Source organism: Choloepus didactylus, chromosome 4 (assembly GCF_015220235.1).
Source record: "Choloepus didactylus isolate mChoDid1 chromosome 4, mChoDid1.pri, whole genome shotgun sequence".
Taxonomy (NCBI): Eukaryota; Metazoa; Chordata; class Mammalia; order Pilosa; family Megalonychidae; genus Choloepus; species Choloepus didactylus.
In genome coordinates, this window is record NC_051310.1 from 118,897,120 (window position 1) to 118,913,330 (window position 16,211).

Sequence of the window (16,211 nt, forward strand, 5' to 3'; positions counted from 1 at the left end):
TTTTCCCGTTTTAATAGTGCCTTTGAAAGGGCCAGAGTGATTTTTTTTAAAATATGGATCATATCCCATCATTTCTTTGCTTTGAAATGACTTCCCATCTCACTTAGGAAAGTCTTTGACTCTATAGAAAATAGCGTCATCCTCATTTTTCCCTTTGCTCTATTTTATTGTTGTTGTCTATTGACTTTCTCTGCACAGCTGAATGTTAAGTACTGTTTTTTTTTTTCACTCCTGTATTCCCATTGCCTAGAATAGTACCTGGCACATAGTAAGTACTCTAGCGCTCAATGTAAATATTTCTTGAATGAGTATAAATGTTTATTAGCAAAGTACATTATTAGATAGCAAACAGTAAACATTGCCTTGTTTTTTTAAGCCACATTGACTTGGCAGCAACATTTTCTCTAATTTATATTTTAAATTCCCTCCCAAAAGACTCATTGATATTTTCTAAACTTTTTTACTGTTTTTAAATTTTATATCATGAAATGTAATTTACATATTGAAAAATGCATGGATCAAGTACATGTAACTTTAGCAAATAATTGTAAAAGTGAGCACTTATATAGCTGCTCTCCAAGTCAAGGAGTAAAAGCATTACTAGCAACCCAAAAACCCTGTGTGTATCCTTCCCTCCCTGAATAAACAATCACTACCCCAACTTTTGTGGTGATAATTTCCATCTTTTTTGGTAGTTCTGGTACCTTTCTGTTTTTTAGATTTTATGTGAACAGAATTCTTTTGAATCTTCCTTCTTTCGCTAAACATTAAGTTTGTGAAATTTCACCTGTTGTGTGTAGATGTAGTTAATTTATTTTCATTTCTGTACATTATTCCATTATGTGAATAAACTACAATTTATTTATTCTTCTGTTGATCACCATTTGGGTTGATTCCAGTTTGGAGCTATTCTAAACAAGACTTCTGTGAAAATGAGGTTGAGCACCTTTTCATATGCTTTTTGAACACTTGGATTTCCTCTTGAGTTGACTATTCAAGTAGTATCCTTTGTTCTACTGGATTATCTTTTTCTTATTGGTATGTGGCAGTTCTTTGTATATTCTAATTACAAAAACTTTATGGGCTATATATGTTGCAAATTCTTTCCTTTATTTGATAAAAGTATCTTTAAATCTACAGGGTTCCCCCATGTCTATTAACCTGTCTTTCACATTTTCCATCTCCTTAATGACTCCATGCTACATTTTATTTATTTATTTTTAAATAATTCAATTTTATTGAGATATAGTCACATGCCATACAATCGTACAAAGTGTACAATCAGTTGTTCACAGTACCACCACGTAGTTGTGGGTACATCACCAAAATTAATTTTTGAACATTTTCATTACCACAAACACAAAAGTAATAAGAATAAAAGTTAAAGTGGAAAAGAACAATTAAAGTAAAAAAAGATCACTGAGTTTTTTTTTCCCCCCATTTTTCTACTCATCCATCCATACACTGGACAAAGGGAAGTGTGATCCACATGGCTTTCCCAATCACATTGTCACCCCTCATAAGTCCATGCTACCTTTTAAAAAGCTGTCCTCCAATTCACTATTTCTGTAACTTCAGCTGTGTCTAATCTGGTGTATACTTCCTTGACATTTTTTTTTAATAATCTCTTGTTCTTGGCTAAATTTTTGTTTCCATCTTTTATTCTTTTAAGCATTTCATGTATAAAGTTGTTTTACATTCTATATTTTATAATTTGCCCAAATGAAGTCTTGTAGTCTATATTTGTTTGCTGTTTCTTCCTGTCCTCACTCACATGTCTGTTTCTTGTACCAGGTAACTGAGTGCGTGTATGTGTGTATGTGAGCTTACATTTTCTTGAACTTAATCTGTGACACTCCTGGGTGTCTAAATTGAGGATGCTTTCTGCTAGTACCCAGGTCACCATTGACTCTCAACCACTTCGCCCCTTTAAGGGTACCAGGCTTAAAACATAGGAGTCTCATGTTCGGCTCCCCACCTGATCTTAGAACTGGCTGAGGTGTTTGCCCTCAAACCACCTTACCTTTCATGGATTTGCTTACTGTTCACTTCTTCTGTTTCTTCTTACTCTGTATTTGGGGGTTAATTATGGTCCTTGGAGATTCTCTTTGCTTTTTCCAAGCCAGCAATACATAAAAATTATTAATTGTAATTTATCCAGGATCTACTTTTATATGAAATAGGAGGGCCCTTCAAAGTATGTACCCTACCATTCAGTCAGAAGTAGTATTTCTTAAATTTTTAAGTTTTAAAACATGTTTGATAGTGCCCATATTTTTCTTTTCTGGCCCGAAATAAAATTTAGGGAACATAGTCATTTTCAGCTTTCTTTATAATGATAGATTTGAATTATTGTGTACCTGGATATGCTTTTTTTTTTTTTTAATTGAACTTGTTCACAAACCATACAATTATCCAAAGATCCAAAGTGTACTATCAGTTGCCCATGGTACCATCATACAGATGTGTATCCATCACCACAATTAGGTTTTTTTTTTTCAATTTTAAGAACATTTTCATTACTCCAGAAAAGAAATAAAGACAAAAAAAGGAAACTCAAGTCCTCCCATACCTTTAACCACTCCCCCTCCATTATTGATTCATAGTATTGGTATAATACATTTGTTACCGTTGATGGAAGATGTTAAAATACTACTAACTGTAGTGTATAGTTTGCAATAGGTGTATTTTTTTTCCTATATGCCCCTCTGTTATTAACTTCTAGTTATAGTGTCATACATTTGCTCTAGTTCATGAGAGAGATTTCTAATATTTGTATTGTTAGTCATGGACATTGTCCACCACAAGATTCACTGTTTTATACATTCCCATCTTTTAACCTCCAACTTTCCTTCTGGTGACATACATGACTCTGAGCTTACCCTTTCCACCACCTTCACACACCTTTCAGCACTGTTATTTATTCTCACAACATGCTATCATCACCCCTGTCTATTTCCAAATGTTTAGGTTCACCCTACTTGAACATTCTGCCCATAATAAGCAACTGCCCCGTTCTTTAGCCCTGTTCTATATCCTGGTAAGTTACATTTCATGTCTATGAGTTTACATATTATAACTGCTTCATGTCAGCGAGACCCTGCAATATTTGTCCTTATGTGTCTGTCTTATTTCACTCAATATAGTGCCCTGAAGTTTCCTTCTTCAACCCATTTTTTTAAGACGTTTTTGTTCAGACACCATACATTCCATCCTAAGTAAGCAATCATTGATTCCCTGTATAGCCACATATTTATGTATTCACCAGCATCACCACTATCCATATAAGGACATCTCCATTTCTTTCACAAAGAAGGAGGAAGAGTCAAAGATGGTAGAAGGACAAAAGAAAAAAAGAAAGAGGGAAAAAAAAAAACAAAAAAGAGGGAAAAAAAACCATACAGCTAGGAAGTGACAAAAGGAAAGATAGCATTAAACTAAAGCAGAATAAAGAGTCAGACAACATCATCAATGCCAAGAGTTCTATACCACCCCCCATGTCCCCCCACCTCGCATATGCATTTAGCTTTGGTATATTGCCTTTGTTATATTAAAGGAAGCATAATACAATGTTTCTGTTAATTGTAGTCTCTAGTTTGCATTGATTGTATTTTTCCCCTAATCCCACCCCATTTTTAACACCTTACAATGTTGACATTCATTTGTTCTCCCTCATGTAAAAACATATTTGTACCTTTTATCACAATTGTTGAGCACTCTAGGTTTCACTGAGTTATACAGTCCCAGTTTTTATATTTCCTCTTTTCTTCTGGTGTCCCATATGCTCCTAACCTTCCTCTTTCAACCATACTCACAGTCATCTTTGTTCAGTGTACTTATATTGCTGTGCCACTATCTCCGAAAATTGTTTTCCAAACCTCTTACTCCTGTCTTTTCCTGTCTGTCTGTAGTGCTCCCTTTAATCTTTCCTGTAGAGCAGGTATCTTGTTCACTAACTCTGTCATTGTCTGTTTGTCAGAGAATATTTTAAACTCTCCCTCTTATTTGAAGGACAGTTTTGCCAGATATAGGATTCTTGGTTGGTGGTTTTTCTCTTTCTGTATCTTAAATATATCACACCACACCACTTCCTTCTTGCCTCCATGGTTTCTACTGAAAAATCCACATATAGTCTTATCAAGCTTCATTTGTATGTGATGGATTGCTTTTCTCTTGCTGCTTTCAGGATTCTCTCTTTCTCTTTGACGTTTGATAATCTGATTATTAAGTGTCTTTGTATAGGCCTATTCAAATCTATTCAGTTTGAGGTACGCTGCACTTCTTGGATCTGTAATTTTATGTCTTTCATAAGAGATGGGAAGTTTTCATTGATTATTTCCTCTATTATTGCTTCTGCCCCTTTTCCCTTCTTTTCTCCTTCTGGGACACCCATGACATGTACATTCCTGCATTTTGTGCTGTCATTCAATTCCTGGAGAACTTGCTCATATTTTTCCATTTCCTTCTCTATCTGTTCTTTTGTGTGTAGGCTTTCTGGTATCTTGTTCACCAGTTCCTGAATGTTTTTTTCTGCCTCTTGAGATCTGCTGTTGTATGTCTCCATTGTGTCTCTCATTTCTTATGTTGTGCCTTTCATTTCCTTAGATTCTGCCAGTTGTTTTTTCAAACTTTCGATTTCTACCTCATGTATGCCCAGTGTTTTCATTGTACACTCCATCTCTTTTGCCATATGTTCCCTGAACTTTTTAAATTCCTTTAGCATTAGTTGTTTCAATTTCTGTATCTCAGTTGAAATGTAAGTTTGTTCCTTTGACTGGGCTATAACTTTGTTTTTCTTAGTATAGGTTATGGTTTTCTGTTGCCTAGGCATCTGGTTTCCTTGGTTACCCCAATCAGGTTTTCCCAGACCAGAACAGGCTCAGGTTTCAGAAGGAGGTTGTAGTATTAGGTCTCTCTTAGGGCGTGTCTTAGAAGATTGGTACACCCTTTGAGGTCTCAAGCCACTGTGCTTTTCTGCCCAGCAGTTGGCGTCTGTCAGCCTGTCACTCCAGACTGGTGTAAGGAGATATGGCCTGTGGCTGCCTTCCCCCAGGCTCTGGGGTCTGTTTCTGAATGGAAGGTGGGTAGTAGAGCTTGGCACCACCTCTTTCCTCTTAGGGAAGATATATCCCCTGGGGAGATATCATTTGCATTCAAGTAGTCTCTCTGACTCTGCTGTCTCCACCCTTGTCTGGGTCAGAGTGCTGGGAAATGAAAATGGCTGAGGCTTTCTCCACTGAGCCAAAAAAGGGACAGAAAGCCCCCCTTCAGGACCAGTCCTGGCCACCCTGTTTCACCTGTCAGCCAGAGATAGCACCTGGTCCTCTGGTCTCCCCTTTCCTACCAGAGAGGTCCTCCAGCTCTCCAAAGTCAGTCATCACCAAAAGCCTCTGTCTGCTTCTTGGGGATTTGTAGCTTGTACTGAGCAGTCAAAATTTGTTAATTAAAACCTCAGTTGGAGCTTGGCTGAGGTATATTCTCTTATTCAGAGAGTGCTGCTCTCTAGCACAGCCAGGCTTTGCAATTTGGGCTGCCATTGGGAAGGGGCTCTCAGCTTGGGTTTGCAGATTTTACTTAGAGATTTTATGCTGTGATCTCAGGCTTTCCTCGCAATCCAGGTTGGTGTATGATATGTGGATAGTCACATTTGTCCCCCGATAGTTATTCCAGATTATTTACTAGTTGTTCCTGGTTGTTGATTAGTCATTCCAGAGGGACTAATTAGCTTCCACTCCTCTCTATGCCACCATCTTCTTCCGACTCCCATGTGCTTTTAGTATACTTAAGTGAATAGTAAATAGCCTTCAATGAGGTGGGTGATGGAGAAAAGCCTGAATCTTAACCCCCTGTGTTCATAATTCGCTGTTTTTCAAAGAAAAAGATATTATTTATAAATATTTTTCTTAGATCAAATAATGATCCTTTAATTGCTTGAGTACCTACCAGTTGTGAAAGACCATTGCTAGTGGTATAATGTGTCTGAGACAGGTTTAAAACACTCTGATTCTCATTTGACTCTTTCTCCTTGCTATAATTACTGAATTAAGTATAATTCATTTAAAAGCACTTTAACATCCAGGACAGTTTAAATCAAGAAATATGTGCCAATAAATACCTAACCAAAATAGATTCTGTGTCACAGTAGTCTCTGTGTCTTATGTTTGAGCTCGCCTTTGCATCCTTAAATTCTTATAATGACTGCCATAGGTGGAGAGCATTAGATTTGAAAGTTAATTGATGGTATAAATAAGGAGCAAACATTATACAGCTATGAGTTTGCAGTTGACTAGGGTTTTTGAAAATAACTTTGTCATTTCAGCCCACATGTATCTTTGCACCTTAATTGTAAGTGATATCCTGAACTAAATATCAAGATTGGCTTTGAAAAGAGTGGATGGAGGGGGTGAAGGGGTGGTTTGTAAAAGACAGCACAGGGAGAGGGTTAGGGGAGAGAAGAAGTTGTATGAAACTAGATGAAAAGACAGGTACTGGAGTAAAGTTATTTATTTGTAACTTGACACATTTTATCTATGTCTGAAGTGATAAGGGATATAGGTCTATTACAAAGATGCTTATTGCAAAGAGCTTTTGTGATCTAAAATTTATACCAAAAGGTTCAGACGGTTGACAGAAGAATAGAAAATACTATCTTAGAAGATAATATATGTATGTGTTTTAATTATAAACCCACCCTCCCAAACTGCTATGGTTCTCTAAGTTATTTGCATAGTAACATAAGTGGCATCTATTCTTCTTGGGTAAAGCTATGAATTTTATTTCTTTCCTGGTTACATTTTCTAGTAAGTTATTAATATTTTGAAAACAGTTTGGGGAGGAAGAAAATACTAAATAGTCTGTTATTTGAACTAGTTATTATATTTCTCATTTATTTTTAATATTGTTGATAGAATGACCTATAAGATAACTTCTTCATTATTTCATTGTGCTTGGCAATTTTTTTAGGATATTAAACTTATTTATTTCTAATCATTCGTGTAACTTTTCATGGCAGTAAAGTGTGTTGATATTTGCTTGTTACTTGATTTCTTTGACAGTTTTTTAAATAGCGTAGAAAATAAGTTTTCTCTATTTCATTTTAAATTTTAATAAGATTGCTAATTTTAGTGTTATTAAGTATTAGTATTTTAAGCAATTAGGTTAAAAAGAAATTCCTGTGAAAAAATAAGTAAAATCAAATGAGAAAGGAATATACAGTATGCCTGGATTGTTAGATGTTAGATTAATGAAATGAGGATAATTTTTCAAATGAATAATTATATATGTACATGTAACTAAAATATTTTTGTTGCATTTTTAGAGATATATAATGCAAATTAACTTTTCTTAATTTTTATTTCCTAGCAAATTTTAAGAGCTTGCATTGAACAAGTGAAAAAATATCCAGAATTCTATACTCTCCATGAAGTTTCCAGCTTAATGGGATTCTTCCCATTTAGGACAGAAATGGGATTGAAGCTAGAAAAAACTCTTCTTGCATTGGTAAGATTTAACATGAAATTATAAAGTTATTTTTGTCTGAAATATCATCTGTATCATATAGATATGTTTTAAAATAAATCTTAATAATGAACTGTAACTTTTTAGATAGTAATACAAATCTGTCTCTTTATTATAGGGATACAGTACTTCAGTCTGTTTCTCTTTTGTTTTTAAAAATGCCACTACCAAATTTACTTCTTGATTTTCTTTTCTTAGTTCCCATCAGCCTTAGTGCTCCCAAATACAAGCAGAAAAGCTTTTTCTTTGAAGAGATTATATTCCCAATCATATCAGAAATAAGTATGTACGGATAGGCTATTTTAAAGTTACTACTATATCCTATTATGATTTGTACATTATAAAACAAGAGGTAAAATTTTAAAAGGCAAAGAAAGTACCCTGTCATCCTTCTCTTGGATCTTTTTTTAAAAAAACATACATGGTGGTTGTCAAGAAAAATATAAAAGTCTTGATTTGAGGAGACTAAATTTGACATTTGCATTTGCTAGAGTGAAAAATTTCAAGTTAAGAATTTCAAACGATGAAAGGATACTTCCCTTAGGAAAAAAATTACATTAACATTTTCACAATAAAACATTCATTTTTCTTTGCTTATTTAGGGCAACGTAAAATATGTGAAAACAGTTTTTCCCTCAATGCCTGCAAAGTTGCAGCTCTCAAAAGATAGCATATCTACCCTTGAAACACCAGAACAAACAGCTGCAGCTATGCATGATGTAAGTAGCAAGGTGGAAATCTTTGGATCGTCCAAGATAACTTATATACTTCACAAAGTACATATAACTTGATTATTCTAAAGTCCCCTTTGCAAACTTTTCCTTCTTTTCATTACTTGATCAAAGAAATTTTCAATAATTATAATAAAGTAACAAGTTATATGTTATTTTTCAGGATATTAGTAAGGATCCAAATGCAGAGAAGCTTGTTTCAAGATATCACCCTCAGATAGCTCTAACTAGTCAATCATTATTTACCTTATTGAATAATCATGGACCAAACTACAAGGAGCAATGGGAAATTCCAGTGTGTATTCAAGTAATACCTGTTGCAGGTTTGTGGTTTGCCAAGTCAAGTAATTCTTTCAAAGAGAGGTTGGGATGGTTGTGTTTCAACTGTCTAAACATATGTGGTGGTTGTCAAGCAAAATGAAAAGTCTTGATTTGAAGGAGGATGTGAATTGACATTTGCACTCAGAATTCTTTTTCATATATAGGATTGGCACTTATAAATGAGTTATTAGGTCTACAGTATCTCTAGTCATGTTGGAAAGTGAGATGTAGTTGGTGAAGTAATTATGGAGTAGGGTGGCCAGAAATCCCTGAAATGATGGTGGGATTCTTCTATCTTTCATTGAAATAAAAGGAATTCAGTGTTTTACTAGGTAACTTCAAATGGGTGAATTTCCAGGACTTACTGCTTTATTACTGGAATTCAGAGTTAAAGTAGGCCTATGCTTATAAGCAGTGCAATAGTCTATGTTTTGACAGTAAAATTAAATTTGCATAGAAATTCTTCTCTATAACAGCTGATTCCTCTTACTGTTTTGGTTCATATTTAATAATTTTTTTCATATATTCCAGAAATAATACCGTTATATGTAACAACATAATTGTAGTAAATGAAAGAATATGTCTAGTGAAACAAAACTACGAACTAGAGTTAAATGTAATATTCTCTGTATTAAAAATTTCATCACTTTTTGAAAGTATAACCTACTTGTAAGAAGTGGGTAATGATAATAAACGTTTAACAGTAAAAAGCAGGTGGTCCTTTAAAAAATTATGTTACAGAACATATTTCTCTTACCAGTCAGATTCTTTTGCCCTTAGATCTCTAAAGGACTTTAAAGATCTTCTAGTCCAAAGGTGGCAAATAGAAATATATGCTAGCATTCTCCTATCTTATGTCTCTCTGTTTAGTGATCCTTCTGTAATACATTCTGTTTTTGTTTTTTTTTTTTAAATATAATTACTAGAAACTAATCAAACCCTTTTTACTGTTTTTTAAGGTTCGAAGCCAGTTAAAATAATTTATATTAATTCACCACTTCCTCAAAAGAAAATGACAATGAGAGAGAGAAATCAAATCTTCCATGAATTTCCATTAAAATTCATGATGTCCAAAAGCTCATCTGTTCCCGTCTCTGCAGTATTTATGGACAAGCCTGAAGAATATGTATCTGAAATGGATGTATGTAATGCTTTCTTTTTTCCTTAGATTAATGTACTTGTTTATCCTTTAGAAACATGAAGTTTTTTTGCAAGTCTCTATCCTAGTACTTAAAAATATAGGCTTCAGAATTAAACTTAAAATGAAGGTTTAGGTAGACTTTAGGCAACAAACGTAACCTCCTTAAGCTTCAGTTTTCTCCTTTATAAAATAAAGATGATAGTACCTACTTTACAAATTTGTTGTAAGGAATAAGTTTGCTATTATATGTAAAATGCTGATCATAGTCTTTAGCATCTATGTACTAGGAATACGTTGGTAATCATGGTTGGTGGTTAATATGAGGTTTCATATAATTTGTCTTATTCATATTCAAAAGTGTTTAGTAGTAAAAGGAAGAGATGAGTTCGGTTTGGTGCAAAATCAACAATGTGATATTGGGCAAGTTATATAATTCTCTGTGTCTAGTTTGCTCATAGTAGTACCCAACTCATAGGATTGTTTTGGGATTAGATAAGTTAATACATTTAGAGCCGTACTTGGCACTCCATAAATATTAGCTTTTATTGTTTTGTGGGTTTTTAGGTATTTTTTCCATGGTTATTAAAATAAGACTTTCTGTTTTTAGAAAATTTTATTCAGTCATTACATTCGTATTTATTGAGCAGATACTGTTCTAGGCACTGAGGATACAGCAGTGAATAAAAACAAAATCTCTTTTCTTTTGGTGTTTATGTTAGTGGGGAAGAGTACAGATGATTAATAAAACAATCACAAAAAACACAGGGAGTTATACACTGGAGAAAAACAGAATGGGTAAAGGAGAAATAGGGAGATGGATGGGGATAGTGCTGTTTTAGATTCATCATCAAGAAGGACTTTCAGAGAACAGGAAATATGAAAAGTCTTGAATAGTGAGGGAGGAAACCCAAAATTAGAAAATAAATTGTAAAAATGCTTTTCTTATTTATTCTTAAGAACTAATACTATTTTAAGGATATTAGTCTTTTGTCTTTCTATTTGTTTTATGTTTTTCTCTTTGCTGTTTGCTTTTTAATATTTTAATGATAGGTATGTCATAAAGCCATAAAGTACTTCTAACTTTTTAAAAGTGTTTTTCTTTTATATTTTGCTTTTGAATCTACCTGCAGCTTACACTGGGGTGAGATAAATGTCAGGAAGTAACAAGTGCTTTGAAGAAACATGAAGTAGGTTAAGAGGGATAAGAAGTGGCAGAGTGACCTCTTTCATTAATGGCAGACTAGATAATTTGGACCTCCCTCATTACTGATGACTGCTTAAGATAACTGGACAAAATATAAAAATTTCTTTCCTAAAAGCATCAAAGAGCTAATAAGACAAAAGAATTACAGGGCTGAGATCCTAGAAAAGATAGGAATCTAGGGAGGTAAGCCCTCAAGTTCATTTTTGCCCTGGATGATATTTGCCAATTCTGAAGAGGCACCTAGGAAAATGAACTGTGCTTTTGGTAACAGCACAGGGCTACAGAGACAAAAGTCAGAGTTCACTTTTCTACCAAGGGCTTGGATCCCGGTGGGCTGCACCCCAGGAATGAGAGGAACCAAAAGTAAGTTGAGTTTTCTCATAGATTATAGCCTGTGTTCTCAGGCTCTGAACTTGGATTAAGATGCTCTTGAATTGCTGATATCTCCAGACAACTAGCAAAAGCAAATGAAAAGAATTCAGGCTTGAAGATGCTATACTGGTAGTGAGTAACTTTACAGCTTTGCCCAGGATACCTGCTCACAGTATAGAGGCAACAGAGAAATCCTGAAAGGCTCTGAAGCCTAGGCCTGCCACCCATGAGGAGCAGCACAGGCAGCCCCAATGTCATTAGATATAAAATCACCCATTAATATCCTGGTTTAGGAGCCTTCTGCTCTGTCAGACTCAATGGAAGCCAGAAGACAATAGCGCTACATCTTACAAGTGGATAATCCCCTTCACAATTGAACTTCTGCAGGTCAGAAGAGTGATGAGGTCTCCCTGGGTTAAAATGAACATGTCAAAAAAGATACATTCCTTTCTGGAGGCACTTGGGGAGAATCTCTTACCAAGCCTTTTCCAGATTCTGGGGGTGCTTGCATTAATTGCTTCCTGTAGGAATTTACTCTTCATCTTCAGAGCCAACATTCTTCTTCAAAACAAGCCTCCATCTTCAAAGCCAGCAATGGGTAGGTGAGTCTTTTGCACATTGTTTCACTCTGAAAGGAACTCATCTGCCTCCTGTTTCAACTTTTAAGGACTTTGGTGATTACTTTCAGAACACCCACATAATCTAGGATAATCACTCTGTTTTATGTGGTCAGCTGATTAGCAACATTAATTTCATCTGCAAATGTAATTTCTCTTTGCCTTAAAACAAAACACATTCATGGGTTCTGGGGTCTAGAATGTGGACATCTTTGGGTGACCATCATTCTGCCTGTGACAGAATTTTAAAGTGATTTCTTCAAAGAGAAATGAAATTATCCCCTATAGAGATATAGTCATAGACATAGGAATGGAAATTGATGGCAACATCAACAATAACAACAACTAAAAGTAAATATGTTTGACATATATAAATGAATAATGACCGCAAATAGAGTATAATAAACAAAATTGCAATGTGAAAAAATAGCAGATGAAAATACTTCTTAGAAAATATGTCATTTTGAGCTTCAGATTATTTCTACAATAATAAATACAGTATCCAGAAAACATTTAAACATAACTGACATGGGAGGAGACAAGATACTGTGAGCAAGAATCATCAATACAATGACAAAGGAAGACCCACTGAGACTCCTAGAATTATCACTGATTGCTGTAAACCAACTGTTTAATTATACAACATTCCAGGAAATTAAATCCTTGCTTGAAAATGTAGGAGGAACTAGAAATTTTAAAAAGAGGTAGCATGTTTGAAAATGAACCAAATAGCAATTTGAAAAATGAAAAAGTACAGTAAATACAAGTAACAATTCTATAACTGGTGGTATTGGCACATTAGATAAAGCCAAAGAGAGATCAGTAAACTGGAAAACAAGTCTAAGAAGACTATCGATTATGAAGCACAGACATACAAAAGGATGAAAAATGTGTAGAATAGGGCAAAAAGTATAGAGGATATAGTGACAATGTCTAACATATGTGTAGTTTGACCTAGAAGGCTAAGCATGAGAGAGCTAATGGGACAGAACCAATACTTAGAGACTAAGTAAAAAAATATTAAAAGCAGCCAGTTTAAAAAAAAAAAAAAAAGTGGATTATTTTTAAAGAAAGGAGAGCTAGACTGACATGATTTTCAGCACCAACAATGGAAACCAGGAGATTTTGGAAAATATCTGTCTGCTAAGAGAAAATAACCCACTTACTAAAATTCTATAACCAGTGAAAATATCCTTCAAGAATAAAAATGAAATAAAGATATTTTCGGATTTAAAAACTCTGTTTGCCATCAGCAAATCACGCGCAAGGAAAATAATCCCAGCTGGAAGGATGATGGTGAAATGCAAGAAGGAAGAACAAAAGTGAAAATAATGTGAATAGGCTCTTATGTGTAGGTGAATGGAGGAGAACTTAGAAGGCTAAGTACTGAGATAACCTGGTCTTAAGAACTCTAGAAACTAGCCAGCCAAAGTTCTCTCCAAATCAGAGTCCTCACTAAGGAGAGATCACTGGCTATAAAATCCAAATTGAGTGGAACTGGGACATTAAGGGTAAATAAAAGAGAAATTTTCAGATAACTGTGGGTGGGGTGGAGGAAACAGATCTCAGAAAGTACTGAAGATCTAGTACATGCACAAACCTACATGCATAGATGCACACTTTGTGGTAATTATGAAGAGTGAACGTAGAGCCAAGAAGCTAGGAAAGCTATCCTGGCCTACCCCCACACAGGACCCTTCTCCCAAAGAAGCAGAAAAACCCTTCTCATTTCAACATGACCAACAGAATAGGATCATTGATGGAAGCACTTACAGAGATGTTGTAGGAAAAAAGAGAATTTAATTGCCATAACCTTCCTATTGTAAGTAAAGGCAAGCTACAAAGAGATGCCTACAAAACAGAAAAAAAACTAATGTGTTAAGAACTTCCAGGGAAGATGGCGGAGTAGGGGGCTGCAGTGTTCCTTGCTCCGCCAAAAACAGCTAGTGGACTGGTAGAAACGGTCTGAAACAACTGTTCTGGGATTACAGAGCCTAGGGACGCATTGTATGGCCAGGGAAGAGCAGGACGAAGAACCTGAGACAATGCAGTAGAGAACTGAGTAAACCCCCCATAATGATCACTGGCATCCATCTCCCACTCTTGAGGATAGCCACCTGGGGTCTGGTTCCTAGCTTGCTCCTGTGGACAGAGAAGGATGTAGAAGCCCTCTTTCCCAAGAACAGGGTTGTCAAGATTGAGAACTGATCACAGCTCTTCATGGGTGAGTTTAGATCACTGTGTCCCAACTCTTTGAGTCCACCCTGGACAGGGACAGCCATGCCATTGTTTCAACCCCACCCCCAACAAGAGAGAAGGCAGTGCAAATTCAAAGAAGCAGAACCTATGTAGGGCTGTGGGGAAAAGTTTACTAAAGAGCACCATCTGCTTGGCAGGCCTGGGAAGTGCAGCTTTTGGGAGCCATCAGAAAAGCTTTTGGGTATCTTTCCTGACCCTCTCTTCAGGGCTTTTTGGAATTGCTCTGCACCCCCTTCACAGATCCCTGCCCCTGTTTTGGCTGGGAAATACTGATTTGGAAAGTCCTCTCTGTAGTGACCCTCCTCCCAGACTGCCCTCTAGGCAAAAGCAGCTAGAGACAATGAAAGGAGAGTTAAAAAAGAAAAAAAAGAAAAAAAAAAAAGGAATAGAGGTAAAACAAACAGAACACATCAAGATTCCCAGAGAAGGAACAAAGGAAAGGAAGCTTTCCCATGGGAGTGAAACAGTTGCACAAACAGTACAATTGTAAAAATGGTACTGCATACCTAGAGCAAGAATCAGATGAAGAAGAGCTGAAAAAGTCTTATCAGTCTGATTCTAAGTCTGAAGGTCTAAAATAAGTTGAGCAAAGTATTGAAGAGATGCCTCAATACAAAGCCAATCAACAAAAAAACCCTAGGCAAGATAGAGAAACTGATCTTCAGAGTAAACTCATCAGGATAATCAGATGCCTAGACATCAGGGGAAAAATTACAAGGCATATAAAGAAACAGGAAGATACGACCCAAGGTAACAAATTAAAACTTCGGAGGAGACACAGAATTTGGAACAAGTAATCAAAGATGTTCAAACAAATCTTCTATATCAGTTCAAGGAAATGAAGGAAAATATGGCTAAAGAGATAAAGGATATTCAGAAGACACTGGGTGAGCATAAAGAATAGTTTGAAAGAATAGAAAAATGACAACTTATGGGAATGAAAGGTACAATAGAAGAGATTAAAAATACACTAGAGGCATACAATAGATTTGAACAGGCTGAAGAATCAGTGAACTAGAAGAAAGGATAATAGAAATCTCACAGACAGAAGAACAGCTAGAGAAAATGGAAAAAAATTGAGCATGGTCTCAGAGAATTGAATGACAGCACAAAGCACACAAAAATACATATCATGGATGTTCCAGAAGGGGAAGAGAATGGAAAAGGGGCAGAAAGAATATTTGAGGAAACAATGACTGAAACTTTCCCAACTCTTATAAAGATATACATATACATGTTCAAGAAGCACAACATAGTCCAAATAGAATAAATCCTGATATGCCTACTCCAAGACACATTCTGATCAAAATGTCAAATTCCAAAGATAAAGGAAGAATCCTGAAAGCAGCAAGAGAAGAGCAAATCGTCACATACAAGGGAACAGTAATAAGATTAATTTCTGATTTCTCATCAGAAACCGTGGAGGTAAGAAAGCAGTGGTATGATATATTTAAGATACTGAAAGAGAAAAACTGCCAGTATTTGTCTGGGAAAACTGTCCTTCATAAATAAGGGATAGTTTAAAATATTCACAGACAAACAGAAACTGAATTTGTCAACAAGATGCCAGCCCCACAAAAAATACTAAAGGGAGTTATGCAGGCTGAAAGGAAAACACAGGAGAGAGAAACTTGGAGGAGAGTGTAGAAATGAAGATTATCGGTAAGGGTAACTAAAAGGGTGAAAAACAGAGACAAAACATATGAAGTAACATAAAAACCAAAGGATAAAATAGTTGACGTAAGTACTGCCTTTACAGTAATAATGGTGAATGTTAATGGATTAAATTCCTCAATCAAAAGGCAAAGATTGGCAGAATGGATAAAAAAAAGTGATCCATCTGTATGCTGTCTATAAAAGACTCACCTTACACCCAAGGACACAAATAGCTTGAAGGTGAAAGGTTAAAAATACAAACAGTAACCAAAAAAGAGCTGGGTAGCTATAATAATAAAGGAGGCAATCCACCAGGAAGAAATGACAAACATAAATATTTATGCACCTAAGCAGGGTACCCCAAAATACATGAGGCAGACACTGGCAAAATC

The 16,211-nt window shown here is 35.5% G+C and overlaps 1 protein-coding gene across 3 annotated transcripts in view; it reads left to right on the forward strand.

Moving 5' to 3' along the window:
* Positions 1 to 16,211, forward strand: part of ICE2 (interactor of little elongation complex ELL subunit 2) — a 79,058-nt gene that overhangs the window by 13,127 nt on the left and 49,720 nt on the right. For all 3 annotated transcript variants that reach the window (XM_037833804.1, XM_037833803.1, XM_037833805.1), the window contains 4 exons: positions 7,363 to 7,500; positions 8,121 to 8,237; positions 8,413 to 8,572; positions 9,530 to 9,711. In XM_037833804.1, the coding sequence (XP_037689732.1) occupies positions 7,363 to 7,500; positions 8,121 to 8,237; positions 8,413 to 8,572; positions 9,530 to 9,711 (597 nt within the window). The remainder of the gene's footprint in view (positions 1 to 7,362; positions 7,501 to 8,120; positions 8,238 to 8,412; positions 8,573 to 9,529; positions 9,712 to 16,211) is intronic.